This window comes from Dromiciops gliroides, chromosome 3, assembly GCF_019393635.1.
Source record: "Dromiciops gliroides isolate mDroGli1 chromosome 3, mDroGli1.pri, whole genome shotgun sequence".
Taxonomy (NCBI): domain Eukaryota; kingdom Metazoa; phylum Chordata; class Mammalia; order Microbiotheria; family Microbiotheriidae; genus Dromiciops; species Dromiciops gliroides.
Window position 1 is genome coordinate 655,931,651 of NC_057863.1, and position 25,073 is coordinate 655,956,723.

General features: G+C 41.7%; 1 protein-coding gene across 3 annotated transcripts in view; it reads right to left on the minus strand.

Annotated features, from left to right (window-relative positions):
* Positions 1 to 537: 537 nt before the first annotated feature.
* The window catches only part of LOC122745627 (zinc finger protein 260-like), a 30,885-nt gene continuing 6,349 nt past the window's right edge, over positions 538 to 25,073 (minus strand). Inside the window, exons 2-6 of one of the 3 annotated variants that reach the window (XM_043991019.1) lie at positions 10,964 to 11,052; positions 6,582 to 6,708; positions 5,769 to 5,864; positions 3,267 to 3,335; positions 538 to 2,622 (exon numbers count right to left, since the gene is read on the minus strand). In XM_043991019.1, coding sequence (XP_043846954.1) covers positions 1,037 to 2,622; positions 3,267 to 3,335; positions 5,769 to 5,864; positions 6,582 to 6,708; positions 10,964 to 11,052 — 1,967 coding nt within the window. In that variant the 3' untranslated portion in view covers positions 538 to 1,036. The remainder of the gene's footprint in view (positions 2,623 to 3,266; positions 3,336 to 5,768; positions 5,865 to 6,581; positions 6,709 to 10,963; positions 11,053 to 25,073) is intronic. The other 2 variants (XM_043991022.1, XM_043991021.1) reach the window with 2 other exon arrangements.

A 25,073-nucleotide genomic window follows, 5' to 3' on the forward strand; every position in this document is an offset into this window, starting at 1 on the left:
CTGAACTATGAAAGGAAACAATGAAAAAAGGTAGGGATGAAGGGGCAATAACATATCCAGACCTCAATTGATGCCATAAATCAGCAATCTTCAAAAGTATTTGGTGTTGATTTTTTTATAAAAGAGAGAAGTAGATAAGTGGAACAGACTAGACATGGAGAAATCATATAAACAGAACCCAGTGTTCAATAAATCTAGACATAAATTACTATCTATTCGATTAAAAAATGCTGGGAGGGGGCAGCTAGGTGGCTCAGGGGATAGAGCACTGGCCCTGGATTCAGGAGGACCTGAGTTCAAATCTGGCCTCAGACACTTAACACTTATTAGCTGTGTGACCCTGGGCAAGTCACTTAACCCCAATTGCCCAACAAAAAAAAAAGAAAAAAAAACTTCTTGGAAAACTAGAAAGCAGTATAGCAAAAATTAGGCTGAAACCAAATTATTATACCATATTCAACAAAAATACATTCTTAATGGATACATACTCTTAACATTAACATCATAACATTAAAAAAATTAGAAAAAGAGAGCATATAGTTTTCACAGCTATGGGAAAGAGATAGATTTATTTTTAACCAAACAAGGTATAGAGGCCACAAAAAGTTGTATGTAATGGGGATTTGTATTTCAATGTATAGTCCTATTTTTAAAAATGAAAATGCTCATTTGCTGGTGTTTTATCAAGTTCATAATAACACCCCCCCCCATTTTATTACCAAAAAACCCCAAAGGAATTGTCCAGAAAAAAAATGAAAATATTCATAATTTTTTGGTTCACAGTCTAAGCTTAAAAGTCCACTATACATTAAAATATTCACAGTAGCAATTTTTGTCGTAGCAAGAACTTTAGATAAAGGGGTTGCCAATTCATTGTGGAATGGCCGAAGAATTATGTTCTCTGAATATTATTGTGTAGAAAAAATTATAAACATGAGAATTTTTATTTTATTCATTACATTTTAACGACCTTATGAACAACATGAGTTTTCTGATATCTCGTAAAGCCTTCTCTCCAGCTACAAGTCTTTTCACTTCATGTAGATTCACAAGGTTTCAGTCCAGTGTGAATTCTCTCATGTACAGTTAGAAAAGACTTCCGAGTAAAGGTCTTCCCACATTCGTGACATTTATAGGGCTTTTCTCCAGTATGAATTCTCTGATGGGCAATAAGGTTGGCACTCCAGCTGAAGGATTTCCCACACTCATTACATGTATAGGGATTCTCTCCGGAATGAATCCTGTGATGAGCCATCAGGGATGACTTCTGGCTGAAGGCCTTCTCACATTCATTACATTTAAAGGGTCTCTCCCCAGAATGAATCCTATGATGGGCCATCAGGGATGATCTCTGTCTGAAGGCCTTTCCACATTCGTTACAGGTATAAGGCTTCTCCCCAGAATGAATCCTATGATGGGCCACCAGGGATGAGCTCTGTCTGAAGGTCTTTCCACATTCATTACATGTATAAGGCTTCTCTCCAGTATGAATCATCTGATGAACGGCAAGATGGGAGGACTGTCTGAAAGTTTTTCCGCAATGATTACATTTGTAAGGTTTCTCTCTAGTATGGATCCTCTCATGAACGATAAGCTTGGCTCTTTGAATGAAAGCTTTCCCACATTCATCACATTTATATGGCTTCTCTCCAGTATGAATCTTCAGATGTTCTGCAAGGTTGCAGGGCTTCTGGAAAACGTTTCCACATTGACTACATATGTAAGGTTTCTTTCCAGTATGAATCCTCTCATGTATGATGAAGTTTGCCCTCCATCTGAAGTCCTTCCCACATTCGTGACATCTATAGGGCTTCTCTCCGGTGTGAATCCTTTGGTGCACTGCAAGTTGAGAGGGCTTTCTGAAAACTTTTGCACAATGATTACATTTGTAAGGTTTCTCTGCAGAATGAACCCTCTGAGATGTAATAAGGGGTAATCCGTGGGGGGAGGTCTTCCCAAATTTATTGCAATTACAAGGCTTTTCTGCTCTGCGAATTTTCTGCAGTTTAATAAGATCTACCCTCTGAAAATAGGTATGCCCACATTGATTACATTCATGACATTTCTCTCTCATATGAGCTTTCTGGTGTAAGCTAAGACATTTAGAAGGCATTTCTCCAGGAGGTCTGTTCTGATGACTAATGAAGTCTGGGATCAAGGTGAAAGCTGTCTCACGGTGATCGCTCTGAAAATCTTTCCCTCCCACATGCTTCTCTGGACCCTGAACAAGCTCCAGCTTCTCTTTAAAGCAGCCCCCATATTTGCTACATTTGGAACGTCCATTCGCTGAGGTGAATTTCTTACAATGAATTGGGTCTGAATGTTGTCTGAAGGTCCTTCGACCTGCATCATATTCATGGTGAATCCTTCCTATGGGGACTCTGGGTTGGATAGAAAGGGTTGACTGTTGGGTAAAATTCCTCTTAAATTTATCATATTCATCATCTCTCTCTTCATCTGGGGTTTTCCTGAGGATTGTTTTTAATTGTCTGGAATGTCTCCCCCAGATGCGCTGCCTCTTTTCTAACTTGGTATCACAGTGCTTAGATTCTTTCAAAGAGAAGTCATAGGAACTGGTCAGCTTTGGAAAAGGCTCCTCTCTCTGAGGTGTGCTTTCCCCATCTGAAGGAAAGAAGTGATAGAAAGAGAGCCTCTTACTTACAAGAACAGAAAGAAAGCTGATTTAGACTTCGTGTCACTCCAGTCTCCTCATCTCTTGCCTTTCTTCCACCCCACCCTGGAACTTAAACACATGCAGGCTGACCAGGCTGGTGATGCCCTCCCCCTCGCATTTCCCTGTACACCCTCCCCAGGATGCCCACAGATCTTCAAGGTTGAATGACTACTCCTGTGGCCACTTGAGAGTTATCAATTCCATTTCTTCCCAAGAGGTGGAGGACCATTAGGCCTTACTAGAAGCAATGTCACTGCTTCCTTTTCCCTTTTTTTTTTTTTGGGGTGAGGCAATTGGGGTTAAGTGACTTGCCCGGGGTCACACAGCTAGTAAGTGTCAAGTGTCTGAGGAAGGATTTGAACTCAGGTCCTCCTGAATCCAGGGCTGGTGTTCTATCCACTATGCCACCTAGCTGCCCCAATGTCACTTCTTCCTAAGACCTCCTGTCCTTACCTTCTTCCCTCACTGTCACCTCTAGATCTGGAAGAACTGTCATCTGACCTACCGACGTATCTAGTCTTGCACCATCTCTGATGGGGTTTTCTATCCAAACCTTCTCTATGCTATTTCCCTCAACTACAGTATGAGATACCTGAAACTAGGCAATGGCCGGCTTCTTCTGTTAGGATCCCCAGCCCAGTTCTTGGTACATTTAAAAGCACTAGAAAAAAACAAACAAACATGGCATTTCATCCATTCATTCAATCAGTCAGTCAAAGAGAACATTCTTCATAGGTGGCACAGTGGAAAGAGCACCGGCCCTGGATTCAGGAGGACTTGAGTTCAAATCTGGCCTCAGACACTTAACAGTTACTATCTGTGTGACCCTGGGCAAGTCACTTAACCCCAAATGCCTCACCAAAAAAAAAAATAATAATAATAATAATGATGAGATGCCATTATCTCACACCTGAAAAGCGACTGTACTCTTCAGCTAAGGAAAGGTGGGCATTGTGCCTCAGTGACAGGACTCAAACCACCCTGTGTATAAGATTAGAGGAGGAATCCAGGCTCTCATTTTGTGCCCTTTTATCCACAGCTCTTTCCATGGCCCAGCAAGCTCCCTCTGCATTTGAGCATGAAGCTTTTCTCCAAATGCGCATCACTGATTAGAATTTTTATTGTGTGCGGTCATTGAAGGATAGCATTCCAATTTCTGCATGTGTTTATGAGGGTTTTTTCGGTCACTCTCAGGGTTAATTTTTGTAAAGGGGCTTTGCTAACTTTATATGTGGATATATTTGCTTAAACCCCCACTAAGAAACCGCCAGAGGCCTATGCAGGCAGCATCTTGAGCAACTGCTTCTTTAGATGGTACACCTGACTTCTCAGTAGCCCTAAATACCGAAGACCCTGAAAACAGACTTCTAGAACACCGTGAAATTCCCTGACATTGTCAAATGGTGTTTTAGGGTAAATGTGATATTGCTGTTTGCCCTTCATTCTTGAAGAAGATCATGATATTGGGAGGTGATGTCATGACTGTCATTGAATTGGATTTAAGTGAGGGAGAGTTGTGCAAGGTCACCAACTTCACATTCTCCTCCAGAGCCATCGGGGTCCAGTGGCAAGACAGATATCAGGACAAGTGAAGATGACACAGAGGTTTAAGGCAATTGGGGTAAAGTGACTTGCCCAGGGTCACACAGCAAGTAAATGTCTGAGGTGAGATTTGAACTCAGGTCCTCCCAACTTCATGGTCAGTACTCTATCCATTATGACATCTAGCTGGCCCACATCTTTACCATCAAGTTTAATGCCACATACCGAAGATATTTCCATGTAATGTATACCTGAGATTTTTGTGGGTTGTCTCCCCTATTAAATTTTGGGCTCCATGGTATTAGAGACTCTTGGTTTTCTATTGGTATCCCTAGAAACTAGCACAATATTTTCCATAATAGAAAGTGCTTAATAAGTAGATTTTATTCATTCATTGAGTTAGTCAGTCAATCATTCATTTGATCATACTATCCCATACAGTTATACTTCAATGGCTCTGTCATCACATCAAATGGGTGGGATTCTTCCAATGATCAGAACCCACCATGCTGACCCATCCTTGCAGAACTTTTTCTCGGGTTTGTCAATATCTTTCATAATATAAACACCTCATACTGAACACACTGCCACAAGTGTGGTCTGGGCTCTTCAGGGTACAATGGGTCTATCAGCACCCTAACTTTGCTTTTCATAACTATGTTTCTACCCATGAGTCCAAGTTCACCTCAGCTTTCCTGGCTGCTGTGTCTCACTGTTGACTCCACTAGCTTTTTCTACATAGACTGTGGTATTGACACGTCTCTCCCTGCATGTAGCTGTGTAGGTTATTTGTCACACCTGAATTTAGAAATTCAGATATAGCCCAAATTAATGCTGTTTTATCAGATTAAGTCCACTGTTCTATTGGTTTTTCATCTGTTTGTGAAGCATTTTCTGTGTGCCAGAGAGATGACCCAGTCACAGAAGATAGCATGTGTTATTCTATATCTATATATTACATTTTCTTTTATTTATTTATTTGTTTGTTTATTTATTTTTTTGATAGTCCTTTTTTTTTTTTGGTGAGGCAATTGGGGTTAAGTGACTTGCCCAGGGTCACACAGCTAGTAAGTGTTAAGTGTCTGAGGCCGGATTTGAACTCTGGTCCTCCTGACTCCAGGGCTGGTGCTCTATCCACTGTGCCTCCTAGCTGCCCCTACATATTACATTTTCCATGTGTTTTGCAAACCCTAAAGGGTGGTGAACATCTCCTCTGTCCCTTGAGTTCATCTTAGGGCTTTAGACAGTATCTTAGATGTAGTAGGCAAATAATTATTTGCCCAATCAATGGAAGCAACTCAAAAGAATGACTTCTGGGACAAAGGAGACCACCAAGAATGGAAAAAGAGAAAACTCTGTGTCATACTGTAGACCCTCTTTCTTTGAGAATGCAGGCAAACATCAAGGAAGAAAGATTAGGAAAATGGCATTTGTGGATGAAGAAAGAGCTCAGAGTAGACAACCTCAATCCCTTTTGAATGAGTTAGTTCTTGGCACAATAATTCCAAGCGATGATGTCTTGAGATAACAGTGCCCAGTTTCACTCACTCACCTAGACAGGATTTCCTTTGGACTTCTTGTTCCAACCTCCATGGTGCTTCCTCTCGGTGCAACTGTGAAATCAGATCTGCTTTGGAAACTGGAAACCCTGCTCGTGATAAATAAGTAAATCACTAAAAGGTTAAGCTCAAGAGGGACCTTACAATTCAGTCTTCTTCATAAAAGGGGCATGCTTAGAAGCATCAGAGGATGGTACCCAGCCCCCTTAGGGATGCTCTATATGTTGATGTTGGGAGCTATGGGAGGGAAGGAAGAAAATGTCACAAAGTCAATCTGGAATTGGAAAACTGGTACGTTGTCTCTCTCCCTCCTAGAAGGATGTGAACCTTTCATATTTTCTAGCACACGCATTGGAATTTTGTGGAAGTATCAAGATAGAAAAAAAAGAGATAGGTTTGATGGGCTAGATCTGATATCAGGAAGAAATTCCTAAGGATAAGACACACCCCAAGGGTGCCTCAGGAATTCTTCTCATTGTACATCTTCACAGAAAAGCTGGACAAACACGTTTAGTGGAGTCAATGCTGATTTCATATTTCACTTGAAAAATCCTTAGAATTAGGAAGGGACAGCTCGAAGAATAACAAAATTCCTAGCTTCCTATTAGACAAGGTGAGGACTTTTGATGTGAGAATATGAAGTGACAGGAATGGACTAGGAGTCTTTGGGCTCTATTAATGGTTACATGGGTGATACTTCAAACACTGCATAACAGGTAGAAAGGGAGGGAGAAGAGGCACACCCTTCATTGGCCACTTCAAAATCTCTGGGGGAGGATTTGAGTAAAAGTACAAGTTGTCTTTACCCAGAGAGAGCAAGTGCTGGGATGTCTCCAGCATGACATCCCTATAGAGAGCCTTCTGAGAAGGGTCCAGGAGGCACCACTCCTCTTGGGTGAAGTCCACAGCCACATCCTTGAATGCCACTGATCCCTGAAATGACAAAAGTCATAGAATTTTGAGCAGGAGGACACTTTACAAGTCATTTAGCATTTGCACTTCATAAAGTGGGAAAATGAGGCTCAAAGAAGGTGATAGACTTTCCAAAAGTCACACTCCTAGTAAGTATTACAGCCAACTTGTGAAACCTTAAACCTCAAGAGCCAAATGGAATGTTAGGAAGAACAATTTACATTGGCAACTGGAAGGGGGGTGAGAAATGTCTCATTGAAAATTGTGTCTATATGGAGTCAGGAAGACCAAGCATTTTGTTTGTGATCTGTGAGGATTTGTAGAGAGGACAGAGGGAATGAAGGCAGTACGAGACTTCTTTCTCATCCAGACTCTCCTAAGGAACACATTAGAATGAAACCTTACAAAAAGAATTGGGTGATGAATTTGTGAGGACTTGGCAAGTTCATTTTATTTTGTAAACAAAAACAAAACAAAAAACTCCAGTGCAGTGCAAAGATTCATCCAGTAAAGGGGTTATATCTAGGAATGAACTTCATAGGACCAATGATGTATGTAGGGTCTGAACCAAGTTTTGAGCCCACTCCCCTAGAGACTATGGTTATATAGGGCAAAGTATGACCCTGAGGTGCTGGGGGACATGGTTTTACCTTCACTCTTGCTGTATCTTTGAAGGAAATATCTCTTTGAAAAGGCTAATTGATTTTGTGAGAAATAATTATTAATAATTGATATCTTGGGGGCAGCTAGATGGCGCAGTGGATAAAGCACCAGCCCTGGATTCAGGAGAACCTGAGTTCAAATCCAGCCTCAGACACTTGACACTTACTAGCTGTGTGACCGTGGGCAAGTCACTCAACCCCCATTGCCCCACAAAAACAACAACAACAAACAAACAAACAAACAAAAATAATTGATATCTTGGGAAGGGTCAGGGTCCTGCCCCCACCTCCCCTTCTTTCTAAGTCCTTCAGATTTTCCTGCATTCTTTCTCTGACTCTTCTTTTTTACCAATATTCAAGTGACCCAAGTTACCTATCCCCAGAATTCATTTTAATATAACACACCTCCAATCATGTCAACAAATTAAATTTGATTGTTGTTAATCAACTAGATTTGATTGATGGACCTTCTACATTTAGAAGGGTATATAAACTGTGACCCCATCACCTTTAGGGGTCTTTGGTCTGGGAGAGACATCCATTGACCATCCTTTTATTAATAACCTGCCAGCCTATTAATAAAAATGATTGAATTAACCAGAAACTATGTCTCTCATATTTTCAATTACCACAATGTTAAGCAATTAAAAAGAACTAGACCCTAAAAATGAGAAGACAGCTGCTTGGGGGTGGGGCTTTAACCAATGGTAGAGAGGAGAGATATCTCACCTCAAACCCCTCAGAGTACCCAAGACACCAAAAGATATGTGGAAAGCCTGACCCTGAGAGAGTGACATCAGAAACTGCATTTCACAGTTATTTAGAGCAATCTTGCATATTGTGGCTAATACTTTCAAATTCTTCTGAGACCTGTTTGCTTTTATTATTTGACTATAGAGCTTTAGAGGAATGGCTTTTGGTCTTATATATTTCTGTTAACTGCTTATTTATTTTGCACACTAATCCTTTATCCAAGAAATCTGATGCAAATATTCATTTCCCAGGCAGCTACTTCCTTTCTAATCCTAGATCCTTCAGTTTTGTCCATTTCATGTAATCAAAATGACCTATTTTATCTTTTTTAATTGATTCAATTCCTTATTTGATTTAGAATTCATCTTGGGGGGACTTCCAGACAAGATGGGGGGGGGGGCGGAAAGAGAGGCAGTCCATCCAGCTCCCCTACTCTAGCAAAAACCTGAAATTCAAAACAGACCAAACAATAATCAAGAAATCTAATGAAAGATAACAGTCTCTTTTAGACAGAAGGAAAGAAACCAGTAGAGAGGAAGACTGGCTACAGTGAGTAACATGTAGTAAGACTGGAAAAGTAGGAATGGGGTAGGTTAAACATAGCATTTTATATTTAATTTTGGATGTAACAGAGTTAGAGTCAATAAACATTTATTAAGTGGCTCTTACGCTCTTGACACTGTACTAAGTGCTAGATATGAAAAAAGGGCAAATGGTCATCCTGGGCCTCACGGAGCTTCCAGTCCTATAGCTGGGGTAGGAAATGGTCTGAGGAGGTGATCATTTCAAGGTTTATTTCATCTTACAGAATGAGGAGTTTTCGGGGCAGCTAGGTGGTGCAGTGGGTAAAGTGGATAAAGCACCAGCCCTGGATTCAGGAGGACCTGAGTTCAAATCCGGACTCAGACACTTCATACTTACTAGCTGTGTGACCCTGGGTAAGTCACTTAACCCTCATTGCCCAACCAAAAAATTAAAAAAAAAAAAAAAGAATAATGAGTTTCGGGAGATGAAAGCAGCTGGATAGGAAGTGATAAGAATTCCCTGGGTGCTCTCCTGGAATGGTGAAGGGTCAGCCATGAGCTGTTCCCAGATATCCAGCCAGGTGCTATCCAATCAAGAGGAGGGAAGGGCCCCAGCATTGGGTGGTGCTGAGTAGTTTATCGAACAGAGTCATGGAATAGTCAAATGTGCCCTTCTGGAAGAGCAGCTGAGTGGAGTGGATAGACTGGAAATAGGGAAACTCATCAGCAGTTCAGGTGTAAGGTAAGGGGGTAAAGAGAGGCAGTCCTACACCAAGGAGACATATACAAGAGATATAACAAAGGAAGAATGCACAGGACTGGCCAACTGATTGGATATGGGCACTGTGGGTGGTAAAAGAAAGTAAGGAGTCAAGAGGGACTCCTAGGTTTCAAGCCTGGGTGTCTAAGAGGATGGTGGCACCCTTGACAGTAATAAGGAAGTTAGGATGAGGGGAATACTTGGAGAGGAAGTATTGAGTTCAGTTTTAGACATGTCGAGTTTCCCACGCCTGTAGACCATCCAGTTCAAAAGGTCCAACAAGCAGTTGGAGGTGCAAGCCATGGCTAGAGTTTTACAAAGTTTGACTGGTGGGAAGTCAAGGGAATAAGAGATTTGAAAGAAGAGGAGAGTGTATAGCTGAACTGTTTTAGCATGAAATCAGCCCTGGGAAGGGAGTCAAAAATAGTCAAAGCAAGGGAGATGGTCTGGGGAAATGGTGAGGAGGGGAGGGACTGAGGCTCTCATGGTGAGGATGAAAAACAGGCTCATGAATAGTAAGGCACAGGGAGAGAGGGAATGGCAAAAGATTATGAACAGATACGGGAATCACAGAGTTGTTGAAGATGGAAGGAAGGTCAGGGATGGCTAGATCAAGGGAATGATCATCCTTGCCGGTAGCTGAAGTGAGGCAAGGTGACATGAACAGGACTACAAGGACAACTCCTACAATAATGCTGTTGTTGGGGCAGCTAGGTGGTGTAGGGGATAGAGCACCGGCCCTGGATTCAGGAGGACCTGAGTTCAAATCTGGCCTCAGACACTTGACACTTACTAGCTGTGTGACCCTTGGCAAGTCACTTAACCTTCATTGCCCATCAAAAAATAAAAATAAAATTAAAAAATAAAAATAATGCTATTGTTCTTGTTCATCCTTCATACTCCAAGAGGACCAATGACATCATGATGCTGGGGTCAAGGTACAGTGTGCTTGACTGTGACTGAGCTTGGAAGACTCTACCACAGGTTGGGCATAAACAATCCATTTGAACATCTGGGATTGCAATGTCTCAACATGAGAGCATCTCACGTTTGCCCTTTGTGCTACTATGTTTCTGTTTCACTTACAGAGCACAATAACAGTGTTGTAAAGGAAAACACCTGGAAAGACTTCAGCTCTGGTCAGAGCATGACCAAAAAAGACTAATGTGTGAAGTTGTTTGGCTCGACTATAATTAGTTCCTAAAAGACAGAGCCTTAAAGAAAAAAGGGAGGGCAAGAAGATGTGGAGGTTAGTATTAGAAATGGGACAAGAGGCAGCCAGGTGGCACAGTGGATAAAGCACTGGCCTTGGATTCAGGAGTACCTGAGTTCAAATCTGGCCTCAGACACTTGACATTTACTAGCTGTGTGACCCTGGGCAAGTCACTTAACTCTCATTGCCCCCCCCCCAAAAAGGTCAAAAGAAAGAAAGGGGCTAAACAAAATCCACCCAGATTCTATGTAATCTGGGCTATTTCTCTTTGATGGTTTCATGTACAATCCTCTTTTGATGTTGTGTTGATAGAAATGTTCCTGTTTCCTAATGTGTGTCCAGTATGTGAACTGTTGGCACTTACATGGGATGGAGTCTTCTGGTTCCCAGGTGTCACTGCTTGTGGCTCCATGCTCCCCTCTAGGGCCAGATCTGGATCCTCTGTGGGCTGAGCTGTGGAGAGAGAAGCATCCCTGAGAGGGAGGGGTCTTGCCTGTCCCCTCCCAGGCAGGAGGCTGGTCATCCCCAGAAGGACCAACAAAGGACCAGGTCACCAGGAGGGTAAGAGCTGCCCAGGGAAGAGACTCAAAGTAAAAGTGGTAACTGGAAGTTAGGGTCAGGCTTGAAAAATTGGAAGGTCTAAATAGAATCCACATTTCACTACCTCCGCCACTCCCCCCTACTCTCCTACTCCTCCTTCAGTAACCCAGAGGCAGAAAGGGGCTTCGTGTCTCTGATGGGCTGAGACCAGCCAAACCTTCACAGAATCCTACATATCAGGTCTCTTTCCACTGTATTCCTCTCCTCTTGTCCCTCACAAACAGGGTCTCTAAGCATCTGACTATTGGGTCTAAGAGGTAAGGAGGCTAAAGAAGGATGAAGATGGGGAGAGTTCTGGAAGACAGAAGCCTGGGGATAGCCACCCCAAAGCTGCACCTGGGAGTTCAGGGGAGTTTGGAGTCCCCGGGCTGGTACCCGTGGGGAATGCCCAGGATTATGAGAGATAAAGGAGAGGCTGAAAAAGAAACCCTGAGTTCCGGCAAAGGGTAGAGAATGGAGGAGGGTTTGAGGGCTATTAAAGAAGTGGGACCAAGAGAGCAGGAGGCCTGGGTAAGGGAAGCACAGAGATGGTCTGGGAGGCAAGGGCACCTGGGACACTGAATCAGAGCTGTAAAAAAAAAGAAAGAAAGGAAGGAAGGAAGGAAGGAAGGAAGGAAGGAAGGAAGGAAGGAAGGAAGGAAGGAAGGAAGGAAGGAAGGAAGGAAGGAAGGAAGGAAGAAGGAAAGAAAGGAGAGAAAGAAGGAAGGAAAGAAAGAAAGAAAGAAAGAAAGAAAGAAAGAAAGAAAGAAAGGAAGGAAGGAAGGAAGGAAGGAAGGAAGGAAGGAAGGAAGGAAGGAAGGAAGGAAGGAAGGAAGGAAGGAAGGAAGGAAGGAAGGAAGGAAGGAAGGAAGGAAGGAAAGAAGGAAGGAAGGAAGGAAGGAAGGAAGGAAGGAAGGAAGGAAGGAAGGAAGGAAGGAAAGAAGGAAGGAAGGAAGGAAGGAAGGAAGGAAGGAAGGAAGGAAGGAAGGAAGGAAGGAAGAAAGAAAGGAGGAAAGAAGGAAAGCAAGCTGTGAGGGTGGAGCAAGGAAGCTTCAGCACTGGCAGTGGGAGGTGGGAGGCAGGATGCGTGGGTCCCTGTGCTAGAGGTGAGGCAGGGCAGGAAGAGAACGGGAAGAGGAAGCAGGGGACACGATAGTCTATCAACAATTTTCCTCTAACACAAACCTGCCCATGTGAATCCCCTACTCAAAACCAACTCCAGGGGCTTCCTCCTGTCTCCTGGATTAAACAGAAATTCTCCTCTTTAGTTTTTTTTTTTTTTTAAAGTGACTTGCTCAGGGTCACACAGCTAATAAGTATCTAGTGTCTAAGGCTGGATTTGAACTCAGGTCCTCCTGAATCCAGGACTGGTGCTTTATCTACTGTACCACCTAACTGCTCCCAAGTTTTTAGTCTTTTAAGACAGGTCTAACTTGACTTTCGGGCCTTGTTGGACATTACTTTCATTTCCACTTTGATCAAGCCAATCTGTCCTCTTTGCTTCTTACACATAATATTGAATCTCCCATCTCCATACCTTTCTACTGTCTATCCCATGTCTGGAATGCTCTGAAGAATAGAAAGGTAGGAAATGAGTAGGTTGTGAGGAATTTTAAAAAGCAAACAGAGGAATTTTATATTTGATCCGGGAGGTTGAAGGGAGCCACTGAAATTTATTGAGCATTTGTGTATGTGGTAAATTATGATCAGTCCTGCACTTTAGGAAAGTCACTTGGACAGCTGAGTGGAGGAAGGATGGGGGGGAGGGATAAACATGAGCCAGGGATTATAATAATCTAGGTGGGGGGTAAAGAGGAGTTGCATCAGGGTGGTGGCTATGGAAGTATAGGAGACATGGAGAACGGAGGCTGGGAAGGCAGAAATTACAAGCTCTGTGAGGTGAATGGACATTAAGGTGATGGAGAGAGTAACCAGAAAGATGGTAGTACCTTCTAAAGTAATAATAAAGGTGGGGAGAGTTGGGGGTGGGGGAAGATAATGGTTTATATTTTGGAAATGCTATATTTGAGATGTCTACCAGACTTCCAGTTTGTGTTTAAGAGGCAGTTGGAGAGGTGAGACTGGAGCTCAGGAGAAAGACTTAGAGATGAATATTGTGACAGTTAAAATGATTACTATAGACACAAGTTTTGGGTAAGCTTATTATCAATTTGTCAATTTCTACCAGTAAGGGACTGGCCAAGTGTCTCCTTAGTTTCTAGTGGTTTCAAGAGAGTACCTGGCTACCTGTCCAGGTTTTTTATCCCTTTTTGATAAGAGGCAGGTCATTATACATACATCACATCTAATTGGTCAGCATCATTTGGAAGTGGGTTATATTAAAATGAAATCAAGGAACACATGACCCAAGATGACAACAGGGAGAAATGTAGAGACCTCCACCCAAGCTGACCCCATGGTTCCGACCTACAACTGGTCCATGCGGGTCAAATCTCATTAGTAAAGTAGTTCAGCTTTTATAGACGAAAGAATGTGTCTCTACTTTTTTTTTTTTTTTTTGCTGGGCAATGAAGGTTGTGACTTGCCCAGGGTCACACAGCTAGTGAAAAGTGTCTGAGGCTGGCTTTGAACTCAGGTCCTCCTGAATCCAGGGCCAGTGCTTTATCCACTGCGCCACCTAGCTGCCCCTTATCTCTATTTTTAAAAAAAATTTATTTATTTTTGCAGGGCAATGAGGGTTAAGTGATTTGCCCAGGGTCACACAGCTAGTAAGTGTCAAGTGTCTGGGGTGGGATTTGAACTCAGGTCCTCCTGAATCCAGGGCTGGTGCTTTATCCATTGTGACACCTAGCTGCCCCTGTATCTCTACTTAAGGCTCCTTTAGTGAGCTTGGGGTTGGGGTTGACCAAGATAAGATTTGAGAGAATTTCTCAAAGAGAGACTAAAGAGGGAAGATCTCTGGATCCCCCAAGATGTTAATTATTAATAATTATTTCTCACAATATACATGCAGTGAGGGAGGAGGTGTTCTATTGCATGCCCAGATCAGCTACACAACTTGGTTCTGGGAGGGCTGTGATGATGTGGAATGGAAGGAAGTGACTTAGAGAGACTGTGGAGCATGTGAACACATTCTGTAATTGATTCTGGTCAACTGAGCACATGGGTCAGAATCAAGGGTATGGCCATGGCTGTGTGTAACTGAAATGGACTGGAAGGAGAAGTCACTGGGCACTGAACTCATTAAGGAAGAAGGTCCTGAGGGCTGATAGCATCTGAATTGGGTAAAGCCAACAGGCAATTGCAACTTCCTAAAACTTATGCGAAAAAACAGATTTATTACCAGAGAAATAAACATGCACGTAGAAGCCGATGTAAGCGACAAAGAGAAGAGGAGAAACAGAAATCTCCACCTCAGAGGCAGTGGCAGGGGAGGAGAAATCATGAATAATTAAGATGGCAGAAGCAACATTCTTTTCCCTTGGAAAATGCTAGACTATGAAGAGAGGAGGTCTGCTTATCTACAAAGCTTCCAGCCGCACAAGTCCAGTGTAGACTGACTGGGACCTGTCTTGACTCCCAAGGATACACAGCAAGTCCAGCCTGGCATACAAACAACAAATTTATGTCAGCTCAGGGAAAGATGGATAGCATGAACCTCAAAAGAAGAGATATTGCTGAATGATAGTGGTGAAAGGAAAGTTAGGAAATGGTAAGAGGTTAGGAGAACTCCAAATCCTTCATCACAGAATTGGGGTCTAAGTGAAAGTGTAGCTATGAATGTAAGAAGTAGGAAAAGAGGGGCAGCTAGGTGGCGCAGTGGATAGAGCACCAGCCCTGGATTCAGGAGGACCTGAGTTCAAAACTGGCCTCAGACACTTGACACTTACTAGCTGTGTGACCCTGGGCAAGTCACTTAACCCTAACTGCCCTGCAAACCAAACCAAACCAAACCAAACCAAACCAAACCAAACCAAACAAACAAACAAACAAAAAACCAATAGAAAGGATCCTGGCCTCAGCAAGGGTTAGAAAAAGCAAAAAAGTGTGAAAAAATTTCAGATGAAAGGAAGTCTATTTATTTTGGATCAGAAATTCCAGAAAGCACAGTGGAAGGGGTAGGCGGGTCTGGAGGGAGTGTCTGGAGAGTTAGGACTGAAGGGGATGGGAATGAGGGAGCACAAGACCGATTCTGGCATAGGGGGCTTGCTTGTTTTATACAGCTCGGGTTCAGTTTCACAAGAAATGAGGACATTTTTCTCACTGATCAAAATCACTTCCTCAGTTTATTTAGACATATGATGAGGTCCTCAGTTTCTTTTGGAGCAGCCTCACCCATGGTGATCTTTTGGCACTGATGCCATTTGCCACACACACCTCTCAGGAGATGCCACTTTCTAGAGTACCTGTGTTCAGAACTATCCTGGACATGCCCAAATTACCTGGGGATGGGAATTTTTATGCCCTTGGGTGATTAGGAAGCTGTTTTAAAAGAGGCAGTGACCAATCAAGTCCTAGGGACAGCTCTGACCCCTTTAAGGAAAACTAATTTCTACTTTCAGGAAGAGGGAAATCCAGGTGCTATCACAGCGATCTTCTCCTGGCACTGTCATCTTCAGCCGGTCAATAAACATTAAGTGATGGGGACAGCTTGGTGGTGCAGTGGATAGAGCACTGGCCCTGGATTCAGGAGGACCTGAGTTCAAATCTGGCCTCAGACACTTCACTTACTAGCTGTGGGACCCTGGGCAAGTCACTTAACCCTCATTACTCTACAAATAAATAAATAATTTTTTAAAATTAAAAAAAAAATTTAAGTGCCTACTATGTGCCAGTCACTATGCTAAGTATAAAGGATGCAAATATGGCAAAAAAAAAGACAGCCTCTCTTTTAGGGATCTCCCAATGTTTATCGGGGAAACCATATAAAAAAAGAAGCTCAAAAATCAGAGAAGCATGAGCACAAAGACTGATGCAACCTCAGACTGATGAGTTTTCTGACTATGAGGCTCTTCAGGGAGCATTCTGGAGTTCACCCCAAAGGAATGCAGTCAAGTGACATATTTGTGAATTCTCATCTTCCAAGTTCAAAGTAAAAGGGAATTACTATTCTCCATTGCATTGCAAGAATATCAGTCCAGGGGGCAGCTAGGTGGCATAGTGGATAAAGCACCAGCCCTGGATTCAAGAGAACCCAAGTTCAAATCCAGCCTCAGACACTTGACACTTGCCAGTGGTGTGACCCTGGGCAAGTCACTTAACCCTCATTGCCCCACCAAAAAAAAAAGAATATCAGTCCAGATCTATACAAGCACCAGTTAGCTCCAGATGGTAACATGAATCCTAGAAACAGTGATTATAGTACCTTTCCATTCAAATAATTTCCTTAATACCAATAACATCTCCCAACAATCAATATTCCCATATAACCAATGTATAGTACACCTCTAATTCACAATCTAGAACCAAGGAATCTTCCAATCATATCTATCAAGGAATTTTTAGAACCTTAAACTATCAACAAACATTTATTTAGTATCACAAAGATATCAAATATTATGCTAGGTCCTGAGGCTATAAAGAAAATAGGAAAACAGTTCTTGATCCTAGGAAGCTTGTAAAGATTGGAATGACGCCACCTGCTGGATACTTACTGTAGAAGAGTTCTGCCCATGAAGCGAAGGTCTTTGAGGGCAAGACCAGGCATCAGGAAGTGACGCGGGCTAGTGGGAGGAGGAAGGAAGAGACTGGCGCTCAGTCTCGGGCTCTTTCCTGAGGACGCTGGCGGAGAAGGGAGCTAGAAATGTGCTCTCCCTTTAATAGATAGGAATCTAGGCCTTTCTCTCTCTCTTTACCAAATTCTTATTCTCCTTAATAAATGCTTAAAAGTCTAACTCTTGCTAAAGCTTATAATTTATTGGCGACCACTCATTAGATATTTTAGACAGTTTAGCTAGAATTTTAGCCCTTAACAGATGGCTGACCACGAAGAGGAAAGCTAACCCTCAGTCTTCTTCTGATCTTCTGGTTGGGTAAGAAATTTCCCCTCCCTCTCCCTTTAACTGCTAAGTACTGGTGTACTGGCTGTGTTTTCCTTTAAATTTTTTCAAATGGACCTTTTAAACTCCCTAATTATCCTATTTTTGATTTTGGTCTGTTTAACCAGACAAATGGGAGATAAGATCATGTTAATGCTTTGTTTTTGTGGATTTTCTATTTTTCTTTTTATTTTTGTTAAAAGAGCCAGCAACTTACTCACACAAGGAAATATCTCTCCCTCTCCCAACCATGCTTTTTCAGAGAAACCTGAAGAGATTCCCGCAGCTTTTCCCAGTTCTAACAGTAATTGTTGCTTTAATTTTGCATGCCTGGAGGCAATGACCCACCCTCTAGAAGCTTTTAATCCCCTAGCACCTGGAGGCCAAGTGGGGGAAGAGGAATCCAGGCCTGAGTTCAAAATCAAGTCTGATTCAGATTGCTCTGGTCCCTCCCCTCCTCTCCAAACCCCACCCTCTACTCCTCCTATGGCCAAGCCCATTGCTTCCCCTGCCTGGGAAGTCCAGAGATTTGATGCGCATGCTCAACTTTCTCTAACTACATTTGCAGCTTCAGGCTCAGCCCTTCCCCAGCCTGGCTGTGCTTCTGAGACAACTTTAGAAAACCCTTTAAATTCCAGATATGCTCGTTTTGTTCATAATTTTGCTAACCTGCTTTTGTCTTTAATTAGTAATCTTATAAAGCGTTTGTATGGTGAAAAGCCCGACAGACAATATAGAGGGGTTAAAGAAGAAAAACTTAAGCTGAATAAGAAGGACAATCATCACCATAGTTCAAGACTCCGCTTCTTTTGCCATGGAAGGGTACATATTTTACAGAAATGTAGAAGTAAGCAGCAAGGTATTGATATGAGTATTGGGGATTTTAGATATCGGAATCAAAAGTGTTCTGAATTCACTCAGAGTATTAATGTCAGTTCAGAGGTTACATAGGATTTCTATGCTATTACATCTACATTTTGAAATTAATGGTATGGGTTTATTTTCATAGAGATTTTCATGCTTTTGAGATTGTGTTTTATACTTAGTTTTTAAAACAAGGAGAATATTTGTAGAAACTTTTTATGGTCATGTGATCAAGTTTATATTTTATAATACTCTTATATTAAGTTCACATTCATTTAGACTTCATTAGTTTGAATTTCATTGTCTTTTATTGTTCCACGTGTATCTTCTTCTATTCATTCATCTATCTAATTTTGAAACATGGTTTTGATTTCATAATACAATGTTAATTCTAGGAGTATTGTGCTCCCATATTCTGAGTTGTTTGTTTTTGTTATTTTTTCTCAACTGATTATTTGATCAAACTCTTTAAAGCATTTCCCTGGCAAATTGGTTGCCATGGCAAGTATAAATTGATTCTAGAAGTATTATTTTTGATAAGCATATTCCAAAAAAAAAAAAAGAGGGGAACATTTGTAAAAGTTTTCTTTTTTTCAAAAAAAAAAGTTTTCTTTGAGATTCTGTTGTGCTTTAACTTATATTTAAATATGTTCTGATTTTTCACAAAAGTAATTGTATACTAAGTAAAAAAAGGGGTATTATTTGAAATTGTTGCATAATTATATATTATATTTTGAGTCAAGATGTATTCACATTTTTTGCAATCATTTATTATCCTCAATTTTTAAATCCATATGAGACTTGGATTATGGGAACTTATCATTTAAGACATTAATTGCCTTTATTCTGAGTTATCAGATGCCAGTTGGCCAAGATGCCATCCAATCACAAGAGGAATACATGCAAGAGCAGACACTGAACTGTCACATGAGGGGAGACATGCATGAAGTCAAGGTATGGCCGAGGGAACGGCTTTTGACAAATGTTGAGGTTGGATTCTCTTGGTTTAATATTTTATTTTATTTTTCCCCATAATATTGTACAGATGGCTGGAAGTATTGATCCCACCCATCTCACTTCTACACCTGGCTTCTATGCTCCCTCCTATATGCCTGATGCCATGGACATCTCAATCCCATGCATCTGATTAAGTCTGACTCAGTTTCTTCCAATATGTTCGGTGGCATGGACATATATTCCATCCACCTATTTTAAGCCTGGCATACTGTATGGGCAGTACATATTGCTCAAGTGTGGGAATGCTCATATCCCATCATTTCTCTGTTCTTTTATGGTAACCCCCATAATTATCTCAGGTGTCATGATAAATACAGTGTTGAATTTGGCCTTGACACCTGTTACCAATTATATTAGATTTTTTAATTTCTCATAATGGCATGAGGATAGTTAGGCAGATGATGCAAAAAGTGATAAAACAAAGATAAAAATTATTTTAAAAAAATTAATATCGCAGCAATTGTCTTCTCAATTACTCTCCATAAAGGGGGGACTATAATAATAATATAATTTTAAAGAATGGTTCAATTTTTGTTTTATTGTATGTTTCACGTGTTAACAACTAAGATTCTGAATTCCCTTAGACATGTTTTTGAGAACTTTCATTGTTTGATTTGATTATTGACAAAGCTATTTTAAAGTTGTGTTAAGCTCAATTTTGTAGGAAGTTTTCCTGGCTGATTACCAGCATCCACACATCAACCCCTGAAGAGACTTCCATTCTACGACTACACCTAGAGGACATCTGAGAAAAGACTTTCAGAGACTTTAAATGAACAGTTTTGATTTGTTGTTTTTGTTGTTTTTTTTTTCTCTTTCTGTTATAATATACACCATCTGTAACATGTATTCTCTGCAGAGGCCCTCCCTTTGCAAGACTAATGTCAAAGCGTCGGTTCATGAGGACAAAAAAAAAAAATCGCCCCTCTGGACAAAACTTTCCTCTCTTCCTTTTCTATATTGTTGTTCACATATTATTAGTTAGCAATAGTTATTATATTCTTTTTACTGTTCCGTCAAGGAAACATTTTGTTTCTTGAGGAACAACAGGGGGGACTGTAACGATTGGAATGACGCCACCTGCTGGATACTTACTGTAGAAGAGTTCTGCCCATGAAGCGAAGGTCTTTGAGGGCAAGACCAGGAGTCTTTTCTTTGGCGGGGAGGAAGTGACGCAGACTAGTGGGAGGAGGAAGGAAGAGACTGGCGCTCGGTCTGGCGCTCTTTCCTCTGGACTCTGGCAGAGAAGGGAGCTAGAAATGTGCTCTCCCTTTAATAGATAGGAATCTAGGCCTTTCTCTCTCTCTTTACCAAATTCTTATTCTCCTTAATAAATGCTTAAAAGTCTAACTCTTGCTAAAGCTTATAATTTATTGGCGACCACTCATTAGATATTTTAGACAGTTTAGCTAGAATTTTAGCCCTTAACAAGCTCAAAGTACAGCCAGAGTCTGAGAGAACACAGACCTCAAAAAATGGATAAAAAGAGTTACAGGGTGATTTGGGGCAAGGCACGGGTAGCTTGGGGGCGTTGGAAGAGGTCGCATATATAAAGTGGCTCTTGCACTTAACTTTAAAGGAAACTAGGGATCCTGAGAAACGGCAGCAAGGAACCACAGGGGACTGGAGAGTGAACATATTAACAGGAACAAGGTCTGTTCATGGTGAGGGGAAATGGCTAGAACGGCAGGTTGGGGACAAGTGTAAGTATCAAACAGAGAAATTTGTATTTGATCCTGGAGACAACTGGTTGCTTCAGGAGTTTATGGATTTAGAGCTTAAGATAGTCTGATTTATGCTGTAGGAACATCAATTTGTGCAGGGATACTATGGAATGGGAGAGAATAGAGGCAAAGAGGACAAGTAGAAGGTTCAGGGCAAAAGTCTAGAGTGAGTGGGCCTGGACTGGACTAAAGAGGGGAGTGGGAGGAAGGGAAGGCAAGGAGGGAGAGGGAAGAGACAAAGGGAGGAGAGAGAGAGAAGAGAGATCTGGAAGGGGAGAGGAGAGAAAAAGGGGAAAAAGAGAGGGAAGGAGAAAAGAGAAGAGAGGGAAGATGAGAGAGAAGAAAGAATGAGGGAGAGGGAGAAAGGGAGAGAAGAGAGGGAGGGAGAGGAGAGAAAGATAGAAAAGAGAAGGGAGAAAGGAAGGGAGAGGTGAAGACAGAAAGTGAGAGAAAGAGAGGGAGGGGAAAAGAGAAGAGAGAAGGGAAGGAGAAAGGGAAAAAAGGAAAGGAGGAAGAGAGAAGGGAGAGAAACTAAGAAGAAGAGAAACTGTATCAGTAAAAACCAGTCAATAAACAAAAATTTCTAATATTGCTCCAGTTAATAAAAGTCATTGCACTGAGATCTTCAGAGGATCCCATCCCAGTGTTACTTAAGAATTATGTTCCTCAGGGCAGCTAGGTGGTGCAGTGGATAGAGCACCAGCCCTGGATTCAGGAGGACCTGAGTTCAAATCCGAACTCAGACACTTAACACTTACTAGCAATGTGACTCTGGCAAGTCACTTAACCCTCACTGCCCTGCCAAAAAAAAAGAAAAAAAAGAATTATGCTCCTCATGGCTCCAATTCCACTAAAATCCTTTCCCAACCATCAACTGCTCATAGTTAAGAATATCCTCCCCAAACTAATTCTAAAAGGCAATTAACATAAAATAGGAACTAATTATATGAATGACCAGAACTATTGATATTTAACAATTCCTTTCATGTACAGGATGGTCAGCTTGCGTACTGGAGGTACCAAGGGAAGTAAACTAATGCCTGTTGAAACAAACATAAAACCTGTGGAGTTCTAAGAGATTGTCTAACAACTAAACAACATTAATGGTTCAAGAGGGAAGTGGAATCTATGAGAAATTATGTATACACAAATGTCAGTGAGGATCATTATTAAAATGGCAATAAAGGACTCAATGACCACATTAGAAACAACCAACTCAAAGATGGTGTTAGCACAAACACATGGAAGAGAAGATAAGACATTTGGAATACAAAAAAGATTAAAGCAGAGGAAAAACTCACAGAAGAGAAGCAGAAGACAATAATATTAAAACAACAACTACTACTACTACTCTAAGATCTTTTGAAAGTAAAAACCACTGACCTCAAAGACAGAATATAAAACAATTTAAGGACCACAGCTCTCCCTGAAAAATATGATGAATAAATCCCAGGATTTCTGACTATGCAAGAATCCATAGGTTGCCACTGGAAAAAAAAATTATCTGCTTCAAACTCCAAGATAAATTAATAGCTAAATTGAACAATTCCAATGACAAACATCAAACTTTCTAAATAGCCAGAAGCATTTCAAAATAACTAAAGGAAATTAAAATATTACCAAACTAGTCTTCATATCATCTGAGTGGGACAAAACGACCACCTACTCAAGATAAATACCTGGAGTTGGAGAGTGGCTCAACATTCCTTGATGGTCATAACTGGAGTGAGACTCAGAATAATAATAATTAATAGTCCCATAATGTCTTAAATAGCAAGTTCCAATAATGAATACTTCAAGAGAATTCACTTCTCAAGGATAATGGGGTTTGGGGTCTCCCAGAGGCCCCGGCTGGAGGGCCTAACCCAGAGAGCCTTTCTTAAGGGCAGGCCAGAGTCAGGAGAATTTCAAAGGAAATGCAGTTGGACCTTGGACTATGAATACAGACATCAGAGGTTAAAACCACACCTACCTGAAAGCTTTTCCCCTCCAAGGGTCTGCCCTCCTTACTCTGAGGGTACTGTGCCAGACCACCCTCAAGTCTGGTAAACCAATAGATTTGAATGATGCTAGCTCAACTTTCTGAGCCATGTGCTCTATCTTTCCTAATATTTAATATGCTTTAATAAATGCTTAATGCCCCAGACTGGTGTTTTAGCCTCTAATTTCTTTCTTTCTTTTTTTTTTTTTGTGGGGCAATGCGGGTTAAGTGACTTGCCCAAGGTCACACAAGTGTCTGAGGCCGGATTTGAACTCAGGAACTCCTGAATCCAGGGCCGGTGTTTTATCCACTGTGCCATCTAGCTGCCCATAGCCTCTAATTTCTAAGTAGCAATATATCAGAAATCCCAGCTAAGTTCCCTAACACTTGGCACATAGATAGGGCACCCCATACATTTTTAATTGCCTCAGATACCAGAAGTGGGGCAGTTTGTCCTGAAAGACAGCACGGAGGGAAGTGGGGAAAAGAACAGAAAGTAGGAGGAGTGGCTTGTAATAAGGGAGTGAAGTCTAGGGAAGGGGAAGGAGCCACACAAATTCTGATTCTCAGAGCCACAGGGAGACCCCCAAACCCCATTATTTCTCACACAGCCAATACATTTTTCTTCATCCCTAGGTTCTTTACCATTCACATATAAGTTCAAGAGCTGACACAGCTAACCGTCTGAGGAGCCTTACTTTGTTCAGAGTACAGCATCCCCTCTTAGTAGGGCCCCTGCCCACACCAGGCAACAATACTTCATCATAGTTTTCCTATCTTTAAATTAATAAAAATTTTAAAAGAACAAGGAAAAATAACAACCAAGCCAAAAGAAACAAAAAAGAATTATCTGAACCAATAAGTTCAGTTATACTTTGACAAGATTAAGAATGCAAAAGAACTTCTGGGGTGGAGGAAAGGCAGTGAGCTCCCGAACTTATGACAGGATTGCTCCAAAAAACATCCAAATAACACCATAGGAAAATGCCCGGAGCAGCAAAACTCACAGAAGAATGTGCTGAAATCATCTTTTAACCAAGAAAGGCTTGGAAGGTCAGAAGGAGAGAGCTGCTGTGCTGATACAGGAGTGGAGCCCAACCCCACAGTCACCCTGACACAGATCCAGAGCCTCTGAATCAGCTGAAGCACCAGTGTCGTCTGGAACTAAGCTCACAGTCTGGTGAGTGGGCTGAGCCCTGGGCAGGGGAGAGACTACAGGGGTCTATGCTGGTGCTGAGGCAGAACTTGGATTTTACACCCCTGCTGAGAACCAGGAGGTAGGCTCAAATAGAAGTGGCCCAGGTGGGGGAGGGGCACAGGCTCATCGGAGCTAACCACAACACACAAAGCTGGTTGAGTGGAAAGTTGGTCTGGGGTCATCTAGGACCAGGAAACAGGCTGGGCAAGGGAAGAACCTGATTCTCCTTAAATCATACCACCTGGGACTTCTTAAGCTTGGGATACTGCAGCCTGGAAACAGCGCCCCACTTTAAGGAGCTAAAAGTCTAGTAAAAGAAAGGCAAGATGAGCTGACAGAGAAAGGTGAGGACCATAGAAAATTTCTTCAGTAACAAGGAAGACCAAGGGGCACCCTCAGAGGAAGATGTCAACATCAGGGCCCCTATATCTAAAGCTTCCAAGAAAAATACGAATTGCTCTCAGGCCATAGAGGTGCTCAAAAAGGACTTTGAAGATAAAGTTAGAGAGGTAGAGGAAAAAATGGAAAGAAAAATGAGGATGATGCAGGAAAGACATGTGAAAAAAGTCAACAGCTTGAAAAGTCAAATGGAAAAGGAGGTACAAAAGCTCTCTGATGAAAATAATTGCCTAAGAATTAGGATTGAACAAATGGAAGCCAGTGACTTCATGAGAAACCAAGACACAATAAAGCAAATCCAAATGAATAAAAAAATAGAGGGCAATGTGAAATATCTTCTGGGAAAAACTGCTGACCTGGAAAATAGGTCTAGGAGAGATAATTTGAAAATTATTGGTCTACCTGAAAACCATGATCAAGGAAAGAGCTTAGATACCATCTTCCAAGATATTCTCAGGGAAAATTGCCCTGAAATTCTAGAAGAAGCAGCTAAAATAGAAACTGAAAGAATCCACCGATCACCTCCAGAAAGAGATCCCAAAAAGAAAACTCCTACGAATATTATAGCCAAATTCCAGAGCTCTCAGGTCAAGGAGAAAATATTGCAAGCTGCCAAAAATAAAGAATTCAAGTACTGTGAAGCCTCAGTCAGGATAGCACAAGATCTATCAGCTTCTACATTAAAGGACCAGAGGGCATGGAATATGATATTC